Raw genomic sequence first — 19,279 nt, forward strand, 5'->3', positions numbered from 1 at the left:
TCTGCAACAATTTTTAGGTAGGTGTTAAAAAGTGACCTTTGTGTCTGTCTGCGGTTTTAATGATGATGTCAGCAATGCTAACATGCATTTGTTAGAGTGGTATCTCACTTTGCAATGAGCAGCAGTAATCTGTAGTATTTTGCCTTCTTAGTACCTTCCAAGAAGGGGCGATCGTGGCTCAAGAGTTGGCAGTTTGTCTTGTAATCGGAAGGTTGCCGGTTCGAGCCCGGACTTGGACAGTCCTTGGGCAAGACACTTCAACCGTTGCCTACTGGTGGTGGTCTGCCCGGTGGCGCCAGTGTCTGGCAGCCTCGCCTCTGTCAGTGCCAATGTGTGTGTGAATGGGTGAATGGGTGAATGACTGAATGAAGTGTAAAGCGCTTTGGGGTCCTTAGGGACTAAGTGAAATGCTATACAAATACAGGCCATTTACCTTCTAAATGGAAAGTTAATGTCTAAGCTGAGATGACCAAACTCATAGCACTGCTAAGTCATGCCGATAGGGAGGATAAGAGGTTCGGCCCTTTCCTCATAAACTAACTGATTCATGGGAGACAAATGAGGCGCAAGATAAGTTTTGTTTCTTTGTTTTTTCAATTACATGTGCGTGGCCAGAGTCCACAACGGTCTGCTGTTTGTTTTTAAATAGAAGCAGTCCAATGACGAAGGGGAGTTTCCCTCAATGACAGGATAATCTTGCAAATCTGGCATGAAAGAAACTGGCTAATACTTAAAGGATGTTTCGGCCACTGTGCTTCATCACAAAGTAACTCTGCATGCTTCCACCCACATCCATTCATAGAAGACTGTGCAAAAACAATGATAGCGTTTCATCTTGGTAATGCTGCGCGTATTATGTTAGCACACATGCTTGCAAGCCTTTTGTGTTTTTATACAGGTCTGAATGCAGTGCAATGGCATGTGTGTGCTCAGACAGCAGTTGGCCGTCTGTAGCTTTCCACTCGCCACTCCCTTCTCTCCCTCAGTCAGGGGTGAGCTATGTCGTAGGCTTCTGCTGACTCACCCGCAGTTTCACAGGGGCTGAGCTTAGAGTAACTCGGAGCGAAGTGAGTAAATCTGCTATGAAACCCGACCAGGATAGTCAGTGTGAGGGAAAACAAACAGAGCACCTGCAGCACGAACACTGACCTTTTTATCTTTGCTTTGCTTGCCTGCCTGCACTTTACAGATCAGTAACCAGGTAATATTACAATTTCCAGTGGATACATCGAGCAAAAACTGAAACTGGAAAGCAAATTAAAAAGACTTGGAAACCAAATGAACAGTCTGAGTTCAACGCACTAAGATTTAAAAGCAGCCTTTACTTACAGCCCTCCTCTAGTTTACATTAAGTGAAAATAATAGCACTAAAGAAACAGTACCTATGCAGTAATTTCTACTCAGTTTGAGCACTCGAGCAATAGTTTCCTCCTGTCAGGACAAAGCTGAAGGAAACTGATTAGCCTAGCAATTGGAACAAGAGAGAAGAAATCATAACAATTTGAATTAAAAAACAACAACAATTTATCAGTTTGCCTAGCACTTTTAATATAAGGGATAGAAAACGCAAGATTAGCATGACCCTTAGGTCCTAAAGACACTATCAAACTGGGTGTGAAAAGTGAAGCCAATGCACAAGAGACAAGGTAATCCTATCTAATGGGGTTGACTTGAAAAAATTCCTTAAAAACACCACATTGCTAAAGGTTTTCACTCATCTATCCAAACACAGCTGTATGAAAACCAAGCACCGACAGAAAGGGTCACTCTCAGGAGCTCGGTGAATTCCCGCACGGTGCTGTGATACTCTTTAAACACTTTCTCTAAGACTTTCTATTGGGGTTTTTTTTTTTTCATTTTTTCTTAATTTTTAGTGTTCTTAACTTGTACTTTCTGCTGTGACCAAAACATTTCCCACATGTGGGACTAATAAAGGTTTATCTTATCTTATCATCCAGGTTACAGATGATTCAGATTGTCCCTCCATCGATATGTCTGCTTTCAAACACACCGTGATTTAAAGGCTCACTTCGAGACTTCATAATAGAACTTCAATAATCAGCAGCTGATGTCACGATAGCTGCATCCTTCTTTTATGCCATTTATGGTGGAGGCGCAATAACCACATTATCAAGACATACAAGGTAGAATTTACCATGAATTAAGTGCAGACAACTTGGAGATATACTTGTGAGAAATCCAGCATGTTCATTCAGGGTGTGAGTTTACAAAGCAGCAAGGCTACCTGCTCCAAGCTGAGCCACCTCCTCCAGCTCTTTCTGGGTCTTGGCTGAAGCTATGGCCTCTGGGAGTTTGAGTGTGAATGGCAGGATATCTCTAATGAGACAAAAACAAATTAAAATGTGTTAAGAAAGCAGAAGACAGGATAAACATAGGAGTTGAAGTAGCTGTCGAATTAAGGGTCAGTCGTGAAAGAAACGTGCACGTGTGACAGATTTATGTTTATCCATCGTCCTTGTTTGACATAAAATCCTGGAACAAAAGTGATGACGCCTCAAGTCTGGTTGGCAAAACACGACCCAAACACGGTCATACAGAGAAGTGCCTTCATAACACACCCTTGGTTTTCCACTGCACTACATTAACGCCACTTTAATGCAGCGCTACAGATTTACCACACACACCGTGCTCAGACTTTATAAAGCGATCACGCAGCTGAAGACAATATCTAAAAACAATTTTGTGTCCATTTAATTCTCTGCTTTGTTGTGTCTGGCATTTCTTTCAGCTCAACTATTTCCTGTGTCTGTCTGTGTTGCCCCAGCTGGCACGATATAAAACAAGAAGCGAAAGCCGTGAGCGCTGAGAGCGGACTGCTTACTCGACATTATTCTCATCCATTAATTTTCCATGCTTGAATCATCACAAAGCAATAGCAGCTCGAGGAAAGAAAACCAAACAAAGAAACTGCCTTAGGTGTGGTATTTACCTGCTGATACAGTAAAAGGCCACGAGCCGGAACAGGTCTGCAAAGCTGATCCCAGATCCATCGAGAGAAAAGGCTGTAGGCAGATGAAATTTACAAAGATCTCATCAGATTTCACACACAGGAAGTTAATGGCACGCAGTGCAAGAGTTCACCGAGGGATTTCTTGCCTAATCAGCATTTTTTCAGGCTTGTTTATACTGATGAGATGGTACTTGTGTCAAAATAATTAAATAAATGAGCCCAACAATTCAACTCAAAGAAAAAAAAAAGTTCTCAAAGGATAAATTAAAACGATGTGACTGCAACATTTCCAGACGACCTTCGTCAGTTAGCCAGGGTTTCTCCTCTTCACTGACTCCAGGTACAAACTGCACATGCCCACTTCTCCGGCACTTCTGGAAGAACAGGTCAATAACCCAGAAGTGCAACAAGTTTTACAAGTTCTATTATCTCCTCCGGTTATTTTCCCTCTTTTGAACTGGCAGTTATAATACCAGGTCAGGGTGTCGAGTTCCCTCACTCTCCTCACGCCACATAACAAATATGAGGACATAAACATGCCATCTTGTGTTCTGATTGCTGAAGATAAAGAGACTCTTGCATGAATCTGTGGTGAGAAATAATAAAAGTGAACGTGCTTTGGTGATCACTGACTGGTCTTGGCGTACTTAGAAAGCTGGTGCGTTCGGTTTTTGGTGCAACGTTTTCATCATAGATGTACATAAAAAATGGATTACATCACCCACTGCTTTGTGACGTCTCTTTGTGAAACCTTGCAGACATCATGCGTGCAGGGCAGATGGGACACATTTATGATATTAGCAGGCTAGATTTGTTCATAAAAGGATACAGATCAACAGTCTTTCCTGAGTTTCAAGTTTTATTGAATACAATGTGATATTCATGCTATAAATTAAGGTCACCGAGTTCAAAGGTACACCTGCTGTGAGCACACTTCTGTCTCACAGTGAGCTCTGCATCATGTCTGGCTACACAACGCTAAGGTGGCCATGGCCAAAAAGCTCGAGGCGTCAAGAATGAGACTTTACAAAACAGCAGGTGATGTCACAATGACTACCTCAGATCATGAGTTCTGATGAGTTTGATCATTTTCTCATTTATTATTTTTTATTTCTAGTATTTAGATCTCTAGTATCTGAAATTAGACCACGAAATAACTCAACATCTACATAAACTGACACAAAATCTGGGACAGTGGATCGTTCCAGGTTTCAAGTTGAGATATCCTCAACAGCTGTTGAATGGATGTCATAAACCTAAGAGTTCAAATCTCTCTTAGGTGATTTTCCTCACCTCATTTGAGACTTCTTGGCTCTCTGATATACATTTAGAGAAGTGGCTTTGAGCTTTTAGTTTCCATACAGTCACATACAAAGACAGAAGTTACTCTTCTCATTATGTGCACAGGCAGAGTTTCACAAAGGAAACTTTTCTAAAGTTGTATTTATATATATACATAATTAAAAGCTTTTAAGTTCACTTCAAACACTGTGTACAGGGCTAGCTTGACGAGGCACGCCAACTATGGAGCAGCTAGAAGAAAAAAAATCCAAAGCAGGCCAAAGGCACAATCCCATCTGTGCTGTCATTTCAGCAGGGAAAATCCACAGCTGGTATGTCGTCACTTCTTGGCAGTGTTGCAGCTCAATGACTAATGCTTACCATACATGCAACTGATTTACTTTAATATCTCAGACGTTAATGTTACAATTAAAAATGACTGTTTAACAGTTCAATAAAGCTTCCACAAAGCAGAAGGAAGAACCACAACAAGCAGGCACAACTGCAAAGAGCTTTAGATGAAAGATCTCAGCGCAGGTATGCTGCACAAGCAAAAAGGTGACGAAAATCATGGCCTGCTGTGCGTGTTTGCTGAAGATAAGTACTATAATTGCTCCTACTTAAACAGAAGCCTGCGTCTGTTATGTGTTTTTCACACGGCAAACCCTCAGGACAAAAGTTAAATCTAGAAAGGTTAATTTCAGGTGTCATTTTGTATGTAAAACCCACATTTCCAGTATCACCAGTCAAGCCTGATAGGGCTGGCTCTTTCAGCAGTTGTAGTTTGGACACTATCTAAGAGCAAAAACAAGATGAGGTCATATGATGAGTTTGGAGATCAAAGTTGAAGCACTGTCAGAGGAAATGTGTTAAAATAGTAAAAATACAATATAAAATGTTGGATTTGTTTTTAATGTAACAACATTTTGGCTTCATTAACTTAACTGGATGCTCTGTTTATTTCCTAGTCTGCTCCCATCTCACTTCCTGACCTGCATTCACCAAAAATCACAGGAAGTTACAGTTTTTGGTTTATTCTGTGTATCCTGTCTGGGTTTACAGCTCCTTCTGCCTGGAATCAGCTGCACAGCTCTTCTACTTCTGACTGAACTGCTGCTTGCCTTAAACTGGACACTGCAGGGAAGTTTTCTTTTAACTTCAAGTGTCTTATGTTCGTGCAACATTTAATGGCTTTGGCTCTTTGTTTACTTGTGGCTCATTCTTTGATTTATCCGGATGACTAAATTCTAACTATAGGCTTTAAAATCCTCGTACAAGCAAGTCTTGTAACTTGGGAAGTTGTCATGAATGCAGGCGGTTATTTTTAAGCCCCAAACTAAATGAATGGGAGAGAGTCACAGCTTTAATTTCATTGGTCAGTGGGACATAAAACTGGCCTGACTCACCAGACAAGTCCAATTAAAAAAATAAGTAATCAAAACAAAAAAACAAAACCTGCTTTCACCCAAAATAAGGTTTAAAACAGTCGTCCAGCTTTATGCAACGATATGATTGGCTCCTGAGTTTTCCAAGTGTCTAGCTTTGTTGAAAGCCTCTTTGGGGCAGGGACGGGACAACTGCCAATTTTGTCATTAAAGAATTCTCAAAAATATTTATATTCCTGATTGTTTGAGCCGTCTCTCTCTGCTGGGTGCCACTTTAGTCAGCAGTGGGCGAGCGGCCTGGTTCGAGCCCGACCCACGGGCCATTTCTGCGCATCTTGCTCCTCACTTTCCCGTCTGTCTTCACTGCTTCACTAAAGGCAAAAATGATGGTGTAATAATGTCGTGCCAGCAATTTTCTTGATCAGTTACATTTAAGAAGAAAACAAAACTACAATAGTACACAATGTAACATACAAATGTGGGGCAAACCGACTCAGTCATAATCTCAATTCTCGTTTTGGTGTGAGTTTATTTCTGGGCATCGTTTGCAGAGGTGGACAGGAAATGGCTTATTTAAGTCTTTGACCCAGAGGACAGCGTGACTGCAGAGGCGGCTGTGGTCGAACGAGATGTATTCTAAGGACCAAAGGAAACTGAAAGCCTCGTTTTAGCCATCTGACTCATCTCTGCCATCACAGCTTTTTGAGAAGAGAATGTAAATAATGACTCTGACGTCTAGCAGAAAGTACTTTTTAGTTAAAGGTAGTCAAACATGTCACTTACTGTACTGACTCTCTCTGACAGGGAAGTGGCTGATGGGAGTTCCCGATTCCTGATCCTCCTGCAGACGCACGGAGAGGACCTTTCTTTGCAGAGCGACAGACTTCCTCACCAAAAACACCTGCACCGCGAATTAAAATGTTTGGAAAGACATTCAAAGGAGACATGTTAACATCTGCATCCCAGGACGGGACCTCCTCACCCCTGGTGGCTGTTTGAGCAGTACGCGACTGGCCTCCTCTTCGCTGACCCCCAGCAGCAGCCACGCCGGGTGGGTTTGAGTCAGCCTGTCCCACACGCTCATCCTCCTCCGCAAGGAGTCGTACCCAGAATCCCTTTCACCCACCAGCCCACCGCAGTGGCGAGCCTGCAGGTACACACCGCTCTCCAGCCTGCCACAGAGAGAAAGAGTTAAACACTTTTGCCACCTGCTGGTTGTTTGTATGTTTTTTATATGTTTTCACTTTAACTTTAGCAAGTCAGTTTCCTCCTAACCAAAAAATAACTTAGAATTAATAAAATAGGTCAATGCCCAGATTGTCTCCTAGTATATAAAAAGAAAATAAACATTTTTCAGACTGTTTTCAAGTCCTCCAGACCACACCGTCTAATTACAAATTTATTATAAACTCCAAATGGATAGAATAAGCACATGAAAACAGAAAGATCTGTGTCATAAAGTCTGGAATAAAATACTTGACAGGGAATAGAAAACAGTCTCACCCTTGTAGCTCCACAGGATCCTTGTCCACAGCATGAGAGACCTGAACCATCTCCTTCTTCAGCTCTCCGATCTCCAACGCAAATGTGTCAATCAGCTGGAAAGAGACAGAGTGAGAGGCTGTGACTCTGGAGGGAGCATGAAAAGGAGAAGGGGAAGGACGAGATGTAAATGAAACATAAATTATGAAACTTAAAACTGAGCCTGAGACTGAGCTAGACTGGACTGGAGAAACTGTTACTCATTTTCCGGTGTAGACCTCATTTCCTGTTGGAAGGAAACAGACACAAAGCACAGAGTGAAAAAAAAGAGGGAAAATTTCCCCTAATCCTCCTGCAGATAACAAACTGCTGCCCAAACTAAAAATGCCGTTTCTAATTCAGACAGGAAGCCTTCAAAGAGTCATCTGTGACAGGCAGTGTTGTTTTCAGGTCGGCAGAGATAAGGCTTATCACCACTGTCATTCAAATCTAGGTCCGTGCTGCATTTAGTTTGGAATATTTTAGGATTCGAGCAGTGATGACATGGATGATACGGAGTCTGTTTTACAATCCTGGAAAAAAAGAACAAAGAAAACAAAAACCTGCTCGGTTTATGAAATGATTGGAGACATGTAGATTTTGGTGTCCCCAACTGTAAACCGAAAAAACATTAAAGCAGCCATGGTAACATGTACAGGCAAAGTTAATTTGAAGCTCCAGGCTAAATGAATGGGCTTGAATGAGAGGGCCATAACTTTAACAACAAGAAAAAAACCTCTAAGTTTGCAACTTTGGCTTCTCCTCGCTTTCATTTTAGTTATACTTCTTAGTTATACTACAGTTATTACAGTTACATCACTTTGATGGTATTCTCCTGCAGATTATGCTGCCATGTTTTGTAACATGTAATTTCCATGTAATCAACTTACTCAAAGTCAGGATTTTGTTGCTTTGTAAATGTAAAATGTTCAATTTAATGGAATAAGGTCAAATGAAAGTGACTAAACAAACTTCTCATTTTAAATATTTCAGTTGTATTTTACTCTTAATGTTACGAGGGTCAAGAGTCATTTCTTTTGGTGTGTGTGGGTTTCTGTGACGTGGTGTCTTAAGTGTGTTTCTGTTCCTTTCTTTAAACTCCTGAAACGAAACTGTGAGAGTTTTTGACAGATTCTCTGTGTCGGACTTCCTGCTTTCCTCAAAAAACAAACAAACAAACAAAAACAAAAAAATGAGAACCCAGCGCAGACTGGAAACTTGCTTCTGTGACACCTTTAAAAAAGGTGAGTGGAATCACAGACATCACCTCGGGTGGGCACAGTGAGCTCTGGTGACCAGCACGGGGCGACTCTGTAGTTGTTCAAAAGACAAAATGACCCCCGAGTCTGTTGAACGGCGCCCTCAGTGAACACCGCCTGGTAAGCCTGAACTGTTTGTTGATGGTCTGTTGGGTGTTTACTGTACAGGTGAGCAGTGTCTGATCAGCCCCTTTTCATGACATGTGGCTTCAAAGATGGTAACAGTAACAGAATCCTCACCTCCAGGCTTCAAAAATAAAACTTTGGATCATCTGGATCAAATATGATCCATACTGGCTCCAAAAACTCAACAGTGTAAACAAGTCGGCTGAATTTTCAAAAATGTGAATTCTTCCATCTTTTAGTCTATGAGGTCTGCTCAGATTTACGGATGTTTATTTATGATCGATATCGAAGAAAATGATTTCCCAGAGGAAAACAGCCCAAACTGAATCAATAATGTTTCATTTGCGTACATTTAGATTTCAACTTGTTCCACTGTATTTCACCCATAGTTCACGTACGTTTTTCTCTCCAAGCTGTGACTCACTTTCACAGTAAGCTGGTAAAATCAGAGGAACCAGCAACAAAAACTGTTGCAACTTCCTTTTACTTTAAAGCAAACATGTGCCCCTTTCACCCCACACATTATCTTTGAGTCGTCTGCATTCAGTTAAAATGCATAAAAACACATTCTGGCTAAATTAATTCCTGTATCAGAACAACTGCGTGCAATTTACTCCAAAATGTACTGGAGCTGAAAACTGTTTGGCTGCATAAAAATGTAACTGATTTCATGTTGTCTTTTTTTCACTGCAATTTCCACATTCCCTCACTGCACATTTTAGAGAACTCCCAGGGGTTCAGAGCCTCCTCATCGTATCAGAGCAGATGTTGAAATCTGGATGCTTTTCACTGATTATCTGGGTCAAACAGTGCAAGCAGGGCTGCTTCTGAAAGCCTACAGTACTTATCTTTCTGATATTCTATATTAAAATGCAACATTTAGGGAAAATATGCCAAAAGGATGTGTATCATCACAGAAATGGCACATTTATAAAGATTCTATGAACTAGTGCGCTCATTATACATTATAACCAGCAGGAGGCATCCTTCTCCAAACATTCTTCCCTAAACTGGGCTCCAGGCCAGACCACAGCCACCACAGGACCTTCAACCCCCCCCCCTCTCACAGGACTAAGTGGAGCCAGCTCTGTAAAAGCCACAGACTCCCACAGCTTTGCATCAGGTCAAAACTCTGTTACACAACACGAGCCGATCCCCAGTGATACTGCAACGCCAAACAACTAATATCTTGAACCCAGAGAAGGAGCACTTAGCCGGAGCCTGGGTGAAGACAGAGGCTGACCAAAGAAACAGCCAAAGATTTCATGCTTCAAAGCATCATTTTTCAATCAAGAAATGTAAGAAATGTAGAAGTAGAAGCTAGAAAATAGCAAAGTGGCAGTTTGAACAGCATGAACCTTTAATTAGCACTGGTAATCCCAGAAAGGAAAACATTTGCTCTCATGTTTCATCCTCCTAAAGAACTAACGAGCGCTCTCCCATGCTGCTGACAAAGATTACACCACTTCAGACCACATTGTTTACAGTGTTCCCGATGACAGATCCAGATGAAATTCAAGCCACTAAACCAACTCGGAGACAAAAACAAAGCTGGCAGCTCCCTCTGCCAGAGCGCCAGGGTCACATGGATGAGCGTTAAGTTGTTTCAGGTGTGTAGTGTTACCTGACATCATCAGCTGCAGGAAAATATAATGTATTCCACGTCATGAGATTATCTGAGTTTCTATTAGCCAAAAGATAACCTGGGAGGGAGTAAAATACACCATATGTTTGTTGTTGGAAACAGTTTCCAGTTATAATGCACAAAATGTTTTAAGGCTAGTGGGCATCACATAATAAAGTTGGAATTTGTCGGGCTGGTGTTGGACAGTACCAGGTTAAAAGTTTCCCCTTCGTCTTTGTAGTTAAAGCCAGAGTCAAGTCAACTTTAACAAGTCTTAGAGCATACGTGAGCGTGGCATCAGTCTTCTTATCCTAATGTCAGCAAAAACCTTCTAGCCTTTAAAACGGTTTCCATGTTACAGAATCATACATGAACTTTTTTTCTCTGCAGAGCCTCATATCCAGAGTTTATCCAGCGATGGAAAGAAGGAGAAACATTAGTTATTACATATTGTTGAGACAGGCACTGAATTATATGAATGCGAAAGTAGAAAGTGAGCCAGAAGAGCAGACATGGGAAATTCCTGACCGATAAAATGAAGGTCAGTGAGCACGAGCGCTGCTGAGTGACTGGATCTGGGCAGAGAACTTCATGGAGCTCTAATGATGATACCCACACAGGCCTTATTTCACACTGACGACCTTTAGAGAAAAATCACCCACATCCATAAAAAAAGCACTCACTGATTTATACAGAGCTTTATAAACAGGGTTTATTTTCATTCATTATGGTTTATTCTTAACAGCACAGGTATGCAGAGCAAAGGCAGACTGAAGCAGTGCTCAGTTATTTTGAGCGCTCAAACACAGCTCCTTCAGCAATGCACGTGTGTGTGTGTGTGTGTGTGTGTGTGTGTGTGTGTGTGTGTGTGTGTGTGTGTGTATATAGAGGTAATTGATTCACTGCATGAGCTGCTGTTAAAGCCATGGATGGAGTCAACGGGAAACTATGTGTTTGGTTTTGACACACAGACGCGTACAGAGCGCTTTCACAGGGTTATTAAAGATGGAAAAAGCTGCAAAGGAAATTAAAAGTGTGACTTTGTTTCTGAGTTTCTGGTCTGGTCTAAAGACGTCTCTTTTACTTTCAAAGGGGTTTTACTCATTCCTCTGTGCAGGCCACTGATATATCATATAGATAAACTAAGCTGATGCAATCACTTCAAGGCTAGTGTGCATCACATAATAAACTTGGAATTTGTCAGGCTGTCGGGATTTGTTACATCACTAACAAATCTTTGTTTTGTTTTTTAAAAGCCCACATTTTACAAAGCCAGAAAAGAATAACCTTTTAGGCTTTCTTTTATGTATGTACTGTAATTTATACACATATATATACTTTAAGTTGTTTGTATCTCAACTCTTTCCCCTTATAAAGACGACATCTGATGGCCTCCTTTGTCCCCTATAGGCAACAAATGACACTTCAGTATGTTTCAATAAAGTTGTGGTTTGACATCCATGAGAATAGTTTCCAGGTTTTCCAAGGGTAGCTGCATGTGCAGAGACCATCCTCACTACCCTCTGGCAGAAACTGCCCAGAACAGAAAAGAGCTTCAAGTGTTATTCCTAGTAGGCTTTCAAGGGGTGCAGAATTAAAGTATAAGTACCATAATGCCAGAGAAATGTGAAATGTGTGAAGAAAAAAAACAAAAAACAAAATCTAATAATAAAAAGTTTGCACATATAAGGCAGCTTCAGAATCAAATCATAGTGGAGAGATGACCTTGGGCATGTAAAAGATTTTACATGAAAAATCCACTTTTCATTAAAAGACTGTATATAAAAATCTCTTTTACACGACTGACCTGCCAGTAGAGGGCACGCACGCACGCACACGCACACGCGCACGCACACGCGCACACGCACGCACGCACACGCACACACACACACACACACACACACACACGCACACAGGTAATGCTGAGAGCCTGTTGTGGTGGTGCAGAGGAGTACATCACTATATCATCAGCATAAAAATGAAAGTTTGCTGCAGTGACAGGGAAAAGTGTGATGCTAGAACAGTATTCCCCAACATTTTGGAACCACGGCACATATTTCACATTAGAGAAATCACACGGCACACCACCAAACAAAAATGTCACAAAAAGCATATTGATCATTTTTCTCCGTGCATCAGGTATAGTGGAATTGCTTTCTTCTGACCACCACTCATGCTTCATCTGGATCGGAACTTTCTCCAGGACCCAGTTCAGACTGACTACCTTTTCTTTTCAAATATTTATTTGAAAATTTTGCTATTGCTATTACCACTGTGGTCTCAAAGCTCGACTATTATGTCATTTCTTCTTCCTCTTCTTCTGTTTTACTGGAATTTGAGAAGCCATTTAATTAGAGCAGGTAGTTTTACTGCCCTCTAGTGGAGGAGAATGTAACTGTTCTGCCCGTTATGCCGATCACTTAGAGTACTAATCAGGTGGAACCAGATAATCTTCCACGGCACACCTTGTCATTTCTCGCGGCACATCTGTGCCGCAGCATAGTGGTTGGGAAACACTGCGCTAGAAGATCCTGTGGTTTCCAGTAGTTGGAAGCTTGGAAGATGTCCAGATGTCTGCAAACGCTTGCCTAATATTCTCCAAGCTGTTGTGAAACTGTGAAAGCTGTGGCATGGATCGGCTTCAAAGTAAAAAGACATTCAAAAAGGCACATATTTTACTGTGAAGGTGAATGTTTCTCATTTCAGGTTTTCACTTTTTCAAGCTTTGCCACAGTTTGCAGAGTAAATGTTACAATCTTCCCTGCAAACTATGGACAGTTGGGGCAATCTGCTAGCCCGGAAGTAATCGTGGGCTGGTTTTTAATGCTGCACCATTTTTGCAACCAATTTCACCCAGCAACAGGCAGTAACCACTCATCACCAGTTGGGAAATACACGTTTTCCCTTAACAACCCATGGTTGCCAGGGAGAAGTCGCTTAATAGTATCTAGGCCTGTGTGGCTGAGGCATTAGATGAAGTTAAAGGTCAGTCTCAGAGTTAAATCAGCGTTTTATACCACAAGGTTAGGACAATCCGTCTAAGCCACCTCAAAGCTTAACACTGACCAAGGCTCACACACAAAATAAAATGTTTAGGGCACTGAAAGACGAGGAAAGACTGAGAGGAAATCAGAAGCAGCAAGGAAACAGATTTATTGTCATGTGTTAACTCTCGAGAAATAGATCAGGTCTTTTCGTAACACAAGACTACAACAGTACATACAGGCTCTGCATGAAAAGGGTCTGCTAAATGCTATTTTCACATCTGAGTGACACTTGGAGCAAAAATATGCAACTGATTGCAGAAGAGAAAGAAAACAGAAGAAATTAGGAGAAGATGAAGATGAAAGGGAGAGAGAGAGGTTTTTCTGAGTCCTGTGAGTGTGTTTGTCAGGCTTCCAGGAAGAGCAGCTGGTTTTGTTCATTTCCAGAACTTCTTCGATGCATGGCAGAAAGTGGAGGAAAACTGTCAAACACACTGATCCACTTTGGTATTTCATCAGTCAACAGTCCATATTTCCTGATTATATGAAGGAAAAGTGCTTAGTCAGAATTAATAATGGTGAGAATTTAAAGTTAAGATAAAACCTCAACAGGATAAAGAAATCCCAGAGTGCATAAATCCAAACAGACTCTGATGAGTGCTTTAAAAATACTAATAAAAAGAAAAACATGAAGACATTCATGAATCTGTCTCAAATATGGTAAGAAGAAAAAAGATTACTGAACAGGGGTATATGAAATTATTTGTGATTGTCAATAGACAAATGCGGCCAATCAAAACTTTTTTAAAGAAGCTATATGCAAGATCCCAAGCCTGGAATCTTTCCCAAATCAAACATTCAGATATTCAAGATCATCAGAAACCAGCACCATTGCTGTTGAACAGCAGGGCGCCAGAAAGAACTGAGCTCCTGCTGGATGAAGACAGTATAGCAGGAGAGAGGGAAGGTGTATTTGGTGGCAAACTTTAAATAAAAGGGGAAAATGACAGGTAAAGGGAGAGACCTGGCTGATATATGGTTTGGACATGTGCAGAGGAGGAATAGTGAGGGGACACTGGGCGAAGGATGCTGAAGATGGAGTTGCCAGGAAAAGAAAAAGACCACAGAGAAGGTCCATGGATGTAGTGAAGGAGGACATGAAGGAGGTTGGTGTGACAGAGGATGTTGCTGGGGTCAGGGTGAGATGGCGGCAGATCATCTGCTGTGGCAACTCGAGAGGAGGAGGAAGAAGAAGAAATGTGATAGCAGTTTAAAACACTCAGAAATGTACCTAATTATCAACAGAATAATTATGTTAGTTATGCTGAGGGGTGTGCATGATAACCAGCTGAACAGCTACTGCCAGCGGGGAACCTTTTATGACACCAGTTTGTAGCTTAAAGCAAAAAATCTTGTTCACTTTCATGTTGTTATTCTAAACTCTGCTGGGGCAGCTTTGCATAACTAAATGTTCAACATAAGCCTTCTTTATCTTCATCTCCTGTCTTAAAACAAGCTGTTTTAACTCCTCCTCTTTAAGACAACTTTCTTCTGATTGGCTGCGCCTTGCAAACAGAAGGTATGAACAGAAGGTGGGCGGACTTTTTGTTTTCACAGCCAACATCTGTGACTATTTATCTGATGTGTTTACACACCTCTCTGCATTTAATCATTAGTTATTATTAATCTCTGGCTCTCTTCCACAGCATGTCTTTGTCCCGTCTTCCTCCCCCAAACCCAGAACCTGTCGCAGCAGATGGCCCCGCCCCTCCCTGAGCCTGGTTCTGCTCTGAGGTTTCTTCCTGTTAAAAGGGAGTTTTTCCTTCCCACTGTCGCCAAAGTGCTTGCTCATAGGGGGTCATATGATTGTTGGGTTTTGTCTATTTTCTTTGTATTATTGTAGTGTGCTTACCTTTCGATATAAAGCACTTTGAGGCAACTGTTGTTGTGATTTGGTGATATGTAAACAAAGTTGTATTGAATTGAATTGCATGTGTAAATAAGTTTCAAATATGAAACAGACATTCATCGTTTCCTGTCCTGATCCGTCCAATCAACCAGTTATCTCGGTTTTCACATCACCCTTAATCTAAATCATCTCAGCTACAGTTTGTTTGTTCAATTAATCCAAAAGGTAAAAAAAAAATAGTTTAAATAGTTTCATAAAATTCAGCATCTGCCACACAAATGTGATGACTTACTTTTCTGCATGACCTTTGTTCTGCTATGTCTCCACAGAGCTGTCCAGTCCTTACCTTAAAGAAACTGCTGCTCCTGTCTCTGAGTCCACAGGAAGGATTTCTGGGTTGCGAGCTGGAGGCCATGTTGTCTTCCTGTCAGCAGGACTCGGTCCTTCTTCCTTTTAGGTTAGCGTCTGCAGAGGCTGGCGCTCTGTGGGACAAAAACATGCTTCACTTCAGACACTTGAGCTGTGGTGCACCCAGAGGAAATTCCAGTTTCGGCCACAGTCGGGGTTACAGTGATGCTCGTCTGCTGGGAATCTTTGATTGTCACTCTCCTCCCCTCCCCCCTCACTCTTTTTTATTTTGGGCTGAACTGCTGTCCTCTAATTACCTGTCTCCACCGTTTCCTCACTGTATCACATTTTCACTCTCTTCATTCCTTCATCCTGTTCTCATGTCCTCATCCCGTCATAATTTATTTTCCATCCCGGACAGCCTCAGTTCCAACACAGCTGCTTTCCTTCCCCACCCATCGAAAATTAATGTCTCCAAATATGAGAAAATGTAAATGTCTGGTGGTTTTTAACTTACATAAAGTGAAAACAGAAACAGGCCTGCACCTTCACATTTTTAAAATCTCTTTTATGGTCTTTATCTTTGTCTCTGTATCTGAATCTTTCCATCGACCTGCCCTTCTCTCCAGCCAGGCTGAAACTATTAAGACTAGCACTTCCCTTTCCTGCAGAGGTTCATAGTCCTGGTGAATCAGGGCGATGCGCCATTTGTCCGTCAGTCTACTACACATCCACTTTTATCTCCCTCAGACAGGAAGCCATTACCCCCACCCCTCTAACACGACCCCCACCATCACAGACTGAGGGGGAGGAAATAAAAAAACAGAGGGTTGACACAGTCCACAGGTTCAGGTCAGGAAAGTGACGACCAGCTCATCCACACTTCATGGTGCCTCAACGAACCCACCCTCGGTTCAATGAAATACAGAACATATCCTGGTGCAACAGTTTGAATAAAACTATGAATCTTCATGTATTTGTCTGCAGTACTGCTCTGATTCAATTATATTTTTTACAGGTTTTTAAACACTGATTTATTGTATCACATTTAAATTTTTATTTTTACTGACTTTTATTTACTTTTACTTATTGAGACATTTTATTACACGAGCCTTTAACCATCCAACTGTCCATTTTCTACCACTTATCCAGGGCCGAGGCTCAGACCTCCCTCTCCTCAGCCACTTCCTCCAGTTCAGTCGGAGGAACACAGGGGCGTTCCCAGGCCAGCTGAGAGATACGATCTCTCCGGCGTGTCCCGAGTCTACCCCAGAGCCTTCTTCTTAGGACATGCTCAGAGCGCCGCACGCAGGAGGCATTCCAATCAGATGCCTAACCCACCTCAACTGGCTCCTTTCATGCAACTTTGGAGGGGGGTGGCATTTGGGATATTTTTAATCATAAAAATGTTTCCTATCATAAATTTGGGAAACTACAAGTTTACAAAAATGGACCCTTTGTGTTTCAAGGACAATAGAAAGAAGCTTTGTTTTTTTATATATTATTCCACCACAGATAACAAACCGGCAGCAGGACGATTTACTGCTGCAAAACATCCTAATGTTACACATCTACAACCCAGAATCATCATTGTTGTTATGCAATAATTTTTAAAATTTGGGGTTTTTGACAGATTTTTAAATATTTATGTTTTCTTGTTTTTTAATGACATTTGTCACATTTATTATGGACTGTACATTATGTTGGAACATGTTAAGAAAAGAGTTTTTAGATCACTTTTCAATGAATTTATGACTCTGCTGTTTATCTACAAGTGATGGAGGCTATTCCCAGCATTTATATCTGTCGTGACACTTTAGGGAGGAGCAGTTCAGGTTACAGCGCAGGTTATGTTGTAAGGTTTGCGGCAACAGCGCATCTATAGATTTAATGCAGAACTATAAACTCTATTGTTACAATATTGTTACATAAAATTTCTTCTGTATAAAATATAATGGGTCATAAATGAGGTCATCTGAGTCACTGAAACTGTTTGGTTACTCGAGGGTTTTCTTTGGCTGCTCTAACTCGGGAATTTCCAAACTACTGGGATAAATATACTAGTGCAATGGCTCAAGTCCAAGTGCTGTGTCAGCAGCACACATGGCAGGGCCTGTTTCATCACACTGTTTGGACAGGAGACATCTCATCCATCTTTTATATACAGTCCATATTGGAAACCAGATTTGTTTGCTAAGATGACACAAAAAGTTTACAAGGTGATAAAACAACAGCTTTATCCATGTAGCCATGAATTTAAAAATGTTACAGCAGAAAGAAAAGCATTAATCAGTTACGTACAGGAAATTGCTCTGCGGTGATTATTTCTGAATCTGGCTTCTGAAGTGACGACCTTCAGATGTTCTCCGTCTTATTTCAGTGATGATGTTGGAATGCTTCAGTCAGACAAGCAAAGATGACCCTGAATCATCTCTAAGTTATGCTGCAACAGGGTTTGGCTGCTGTGGGTTTTATTACAGCTCTGACAAAACAAGAATAAAATGATTCTAATGACTGAAAGTTAATACTGACTGAGCAATACTTGTTAGTTACAGCCTGAATAATCCACAGTGAAGTCAAACAAATACTGGTTAAGCTTTAATATAAACTGTGCAGAGACTGCACCCATTTCCTGATGTTCTCTAAACAGAGCCGATCGTCTGCCTCAGACATCATGTTTTCATTTTCACAAATGGAAGAATGTCAGGAGAAACACGCATGACGTGAACTTTACTTTCTTTGTCTTCTTCTGCTGTCGATTTGGTAAAAGATGTGATAATAGCTGACGTGCCAATGAAATCTGAAAAAAGTGTTTCCACAGCACAAACCTCTGAGCATCTGATGGATCACAGAGCATGCTGGGTAATGTAGGAAAACAAGATGAGCACCTCTTCACAGCTCCATCAAAAATCCCCTTTTTTGTGAGAGCTTCCAACCTAAGAAAGAAATTATAAGACAGAGGCCTGGCACTGATGATCCAGATGATTTGTTTTTTTTTTTTAAAGCTTTTTGAAAACGTCCTTCTGGGAGGAAAATTCAGGAAATTTCTCAAGCAATACAGCAAATAAAATTATCACCCTCAGATGATCCTCTTTCGAAAACTAACCAGAAGTGAGCCCATAAAATCACCAGAGGTGGCTCTTCTTTCCCCAGACTTCTACAAAACCATGAACCCACAGCTGTAGTTACCGTAATGTCATAGATTTGTTTCTAAAGTCTCCTTTTGGAGCACTAAGATGAACGTTTTCACTGTTACCATCTTGGTTTCAATTATAGGGCATTAGCCAGTGAGCATACCATGAATAATCCTCTATTTTGAAGCATACCATGACCAAGATCTACAAAATGGACCGAAATGAGTGACTGAGCCCATTAATGCAGCAGGAAAGTGTTTACAGATGTCAGGGGTTGGAATGCCGTTTTCCCAGGACCGGAAATGTTTTTCAACCACAGCTTTCGCCATCCGATGGCCAAATCATTTCACTTTATTTTTTCTGTCCTGGAAGATACGTCCATGTTTTGTACTGTCTATTGGGCATTAAAAAGAATTCATGCTAAAGGCACTTAACCATAAAAAGTCACCCAAACCGTAGCTTGTTACAGTCATCTGGCTCGCCCGCACACTGTATTTCAGCTCTGTGGTGTTGAATTTTCCATCTGATTGCAGTCAGGAATGAAGCTCTGTACCACACTGATAACAGGATCATACACACAATGCAAGCTACAAAACATAGTCAGCACTACTATTATAACACAACAACAGTGCAAAGGGTTAAAATTCAAGTGAAATGGAAGTGTTTAAAGTAATAAAATTCTATTTATATGGCAAATTTCAAGATAAATATCAAAGAATGGTGCACAGGAAAACAGC

The 19,279-nt window shown here is 41.2% G+C and overlaps 1 protein-coding gene across 2 annotated transcripts in view; it reads right to left on the bottom strand.

Annotated features, from left to right (window-relative positions):
- LOC134629566 (ras and Rab interactor 2-like) overlaps positions 1 to 19,279 on the bottom strand; it is a 40,343-nt gene that overhangs the window by 13,171 nt on the left and 7,893 nt on the right. For both annotated transcript variants that reach the window (XM_063477011.1, XM_063477012.1), the window contains exons 2-7: positions 15,407 to 15,542; positions 7,141 to 7,235; positions 6,620 to 6,809; positions 6,421 to 6,538; positions 2,951 to 3,023; positions 2,246 to 2,337 (exon numbers count right to left, since the gene is read on the bottom strand). In XM_063477011.1, coding sequence (XP_063333081.1) covers positions 2,246 to 2,337; positions 2,951 to 3,023; positions 6,421 to 6,538; positions 6,620 to 6,809; positions 7,141 to 7,235; positions 15,407 to 15,475 — 637 coding nt within the window. In that variant the 5' untranslated portion in view covers positions 15,476 to 15,542. The remainder of the gene's footprint in view (positions 1 to 2,245; positions 2,338 to 2,950; positions 3,024 to 6,420; positions 6,539 to 6,619; positions 6,810 to 7,140; positions 7,236 to 15,406; positions 15,543 to 19,279) is intronic.

This window comes from Pelmatolapia mariae, linkage group LG6 (genome assembly GCF_036321145.2).
Source record: "Pelmatolapia mariae isolate MD_Pm_ZW linkage group LG6, Pm_UMD_F_2, whole genome shotgun sequence".
Classification (NCBI taxonomy): domain Eukaryota; kingdom Metazoa; phylum Chordata; class Actinopteri; order Cichliformes; family Cichlidae; genus Pelmatolapia; species Pelmatolapia mariae.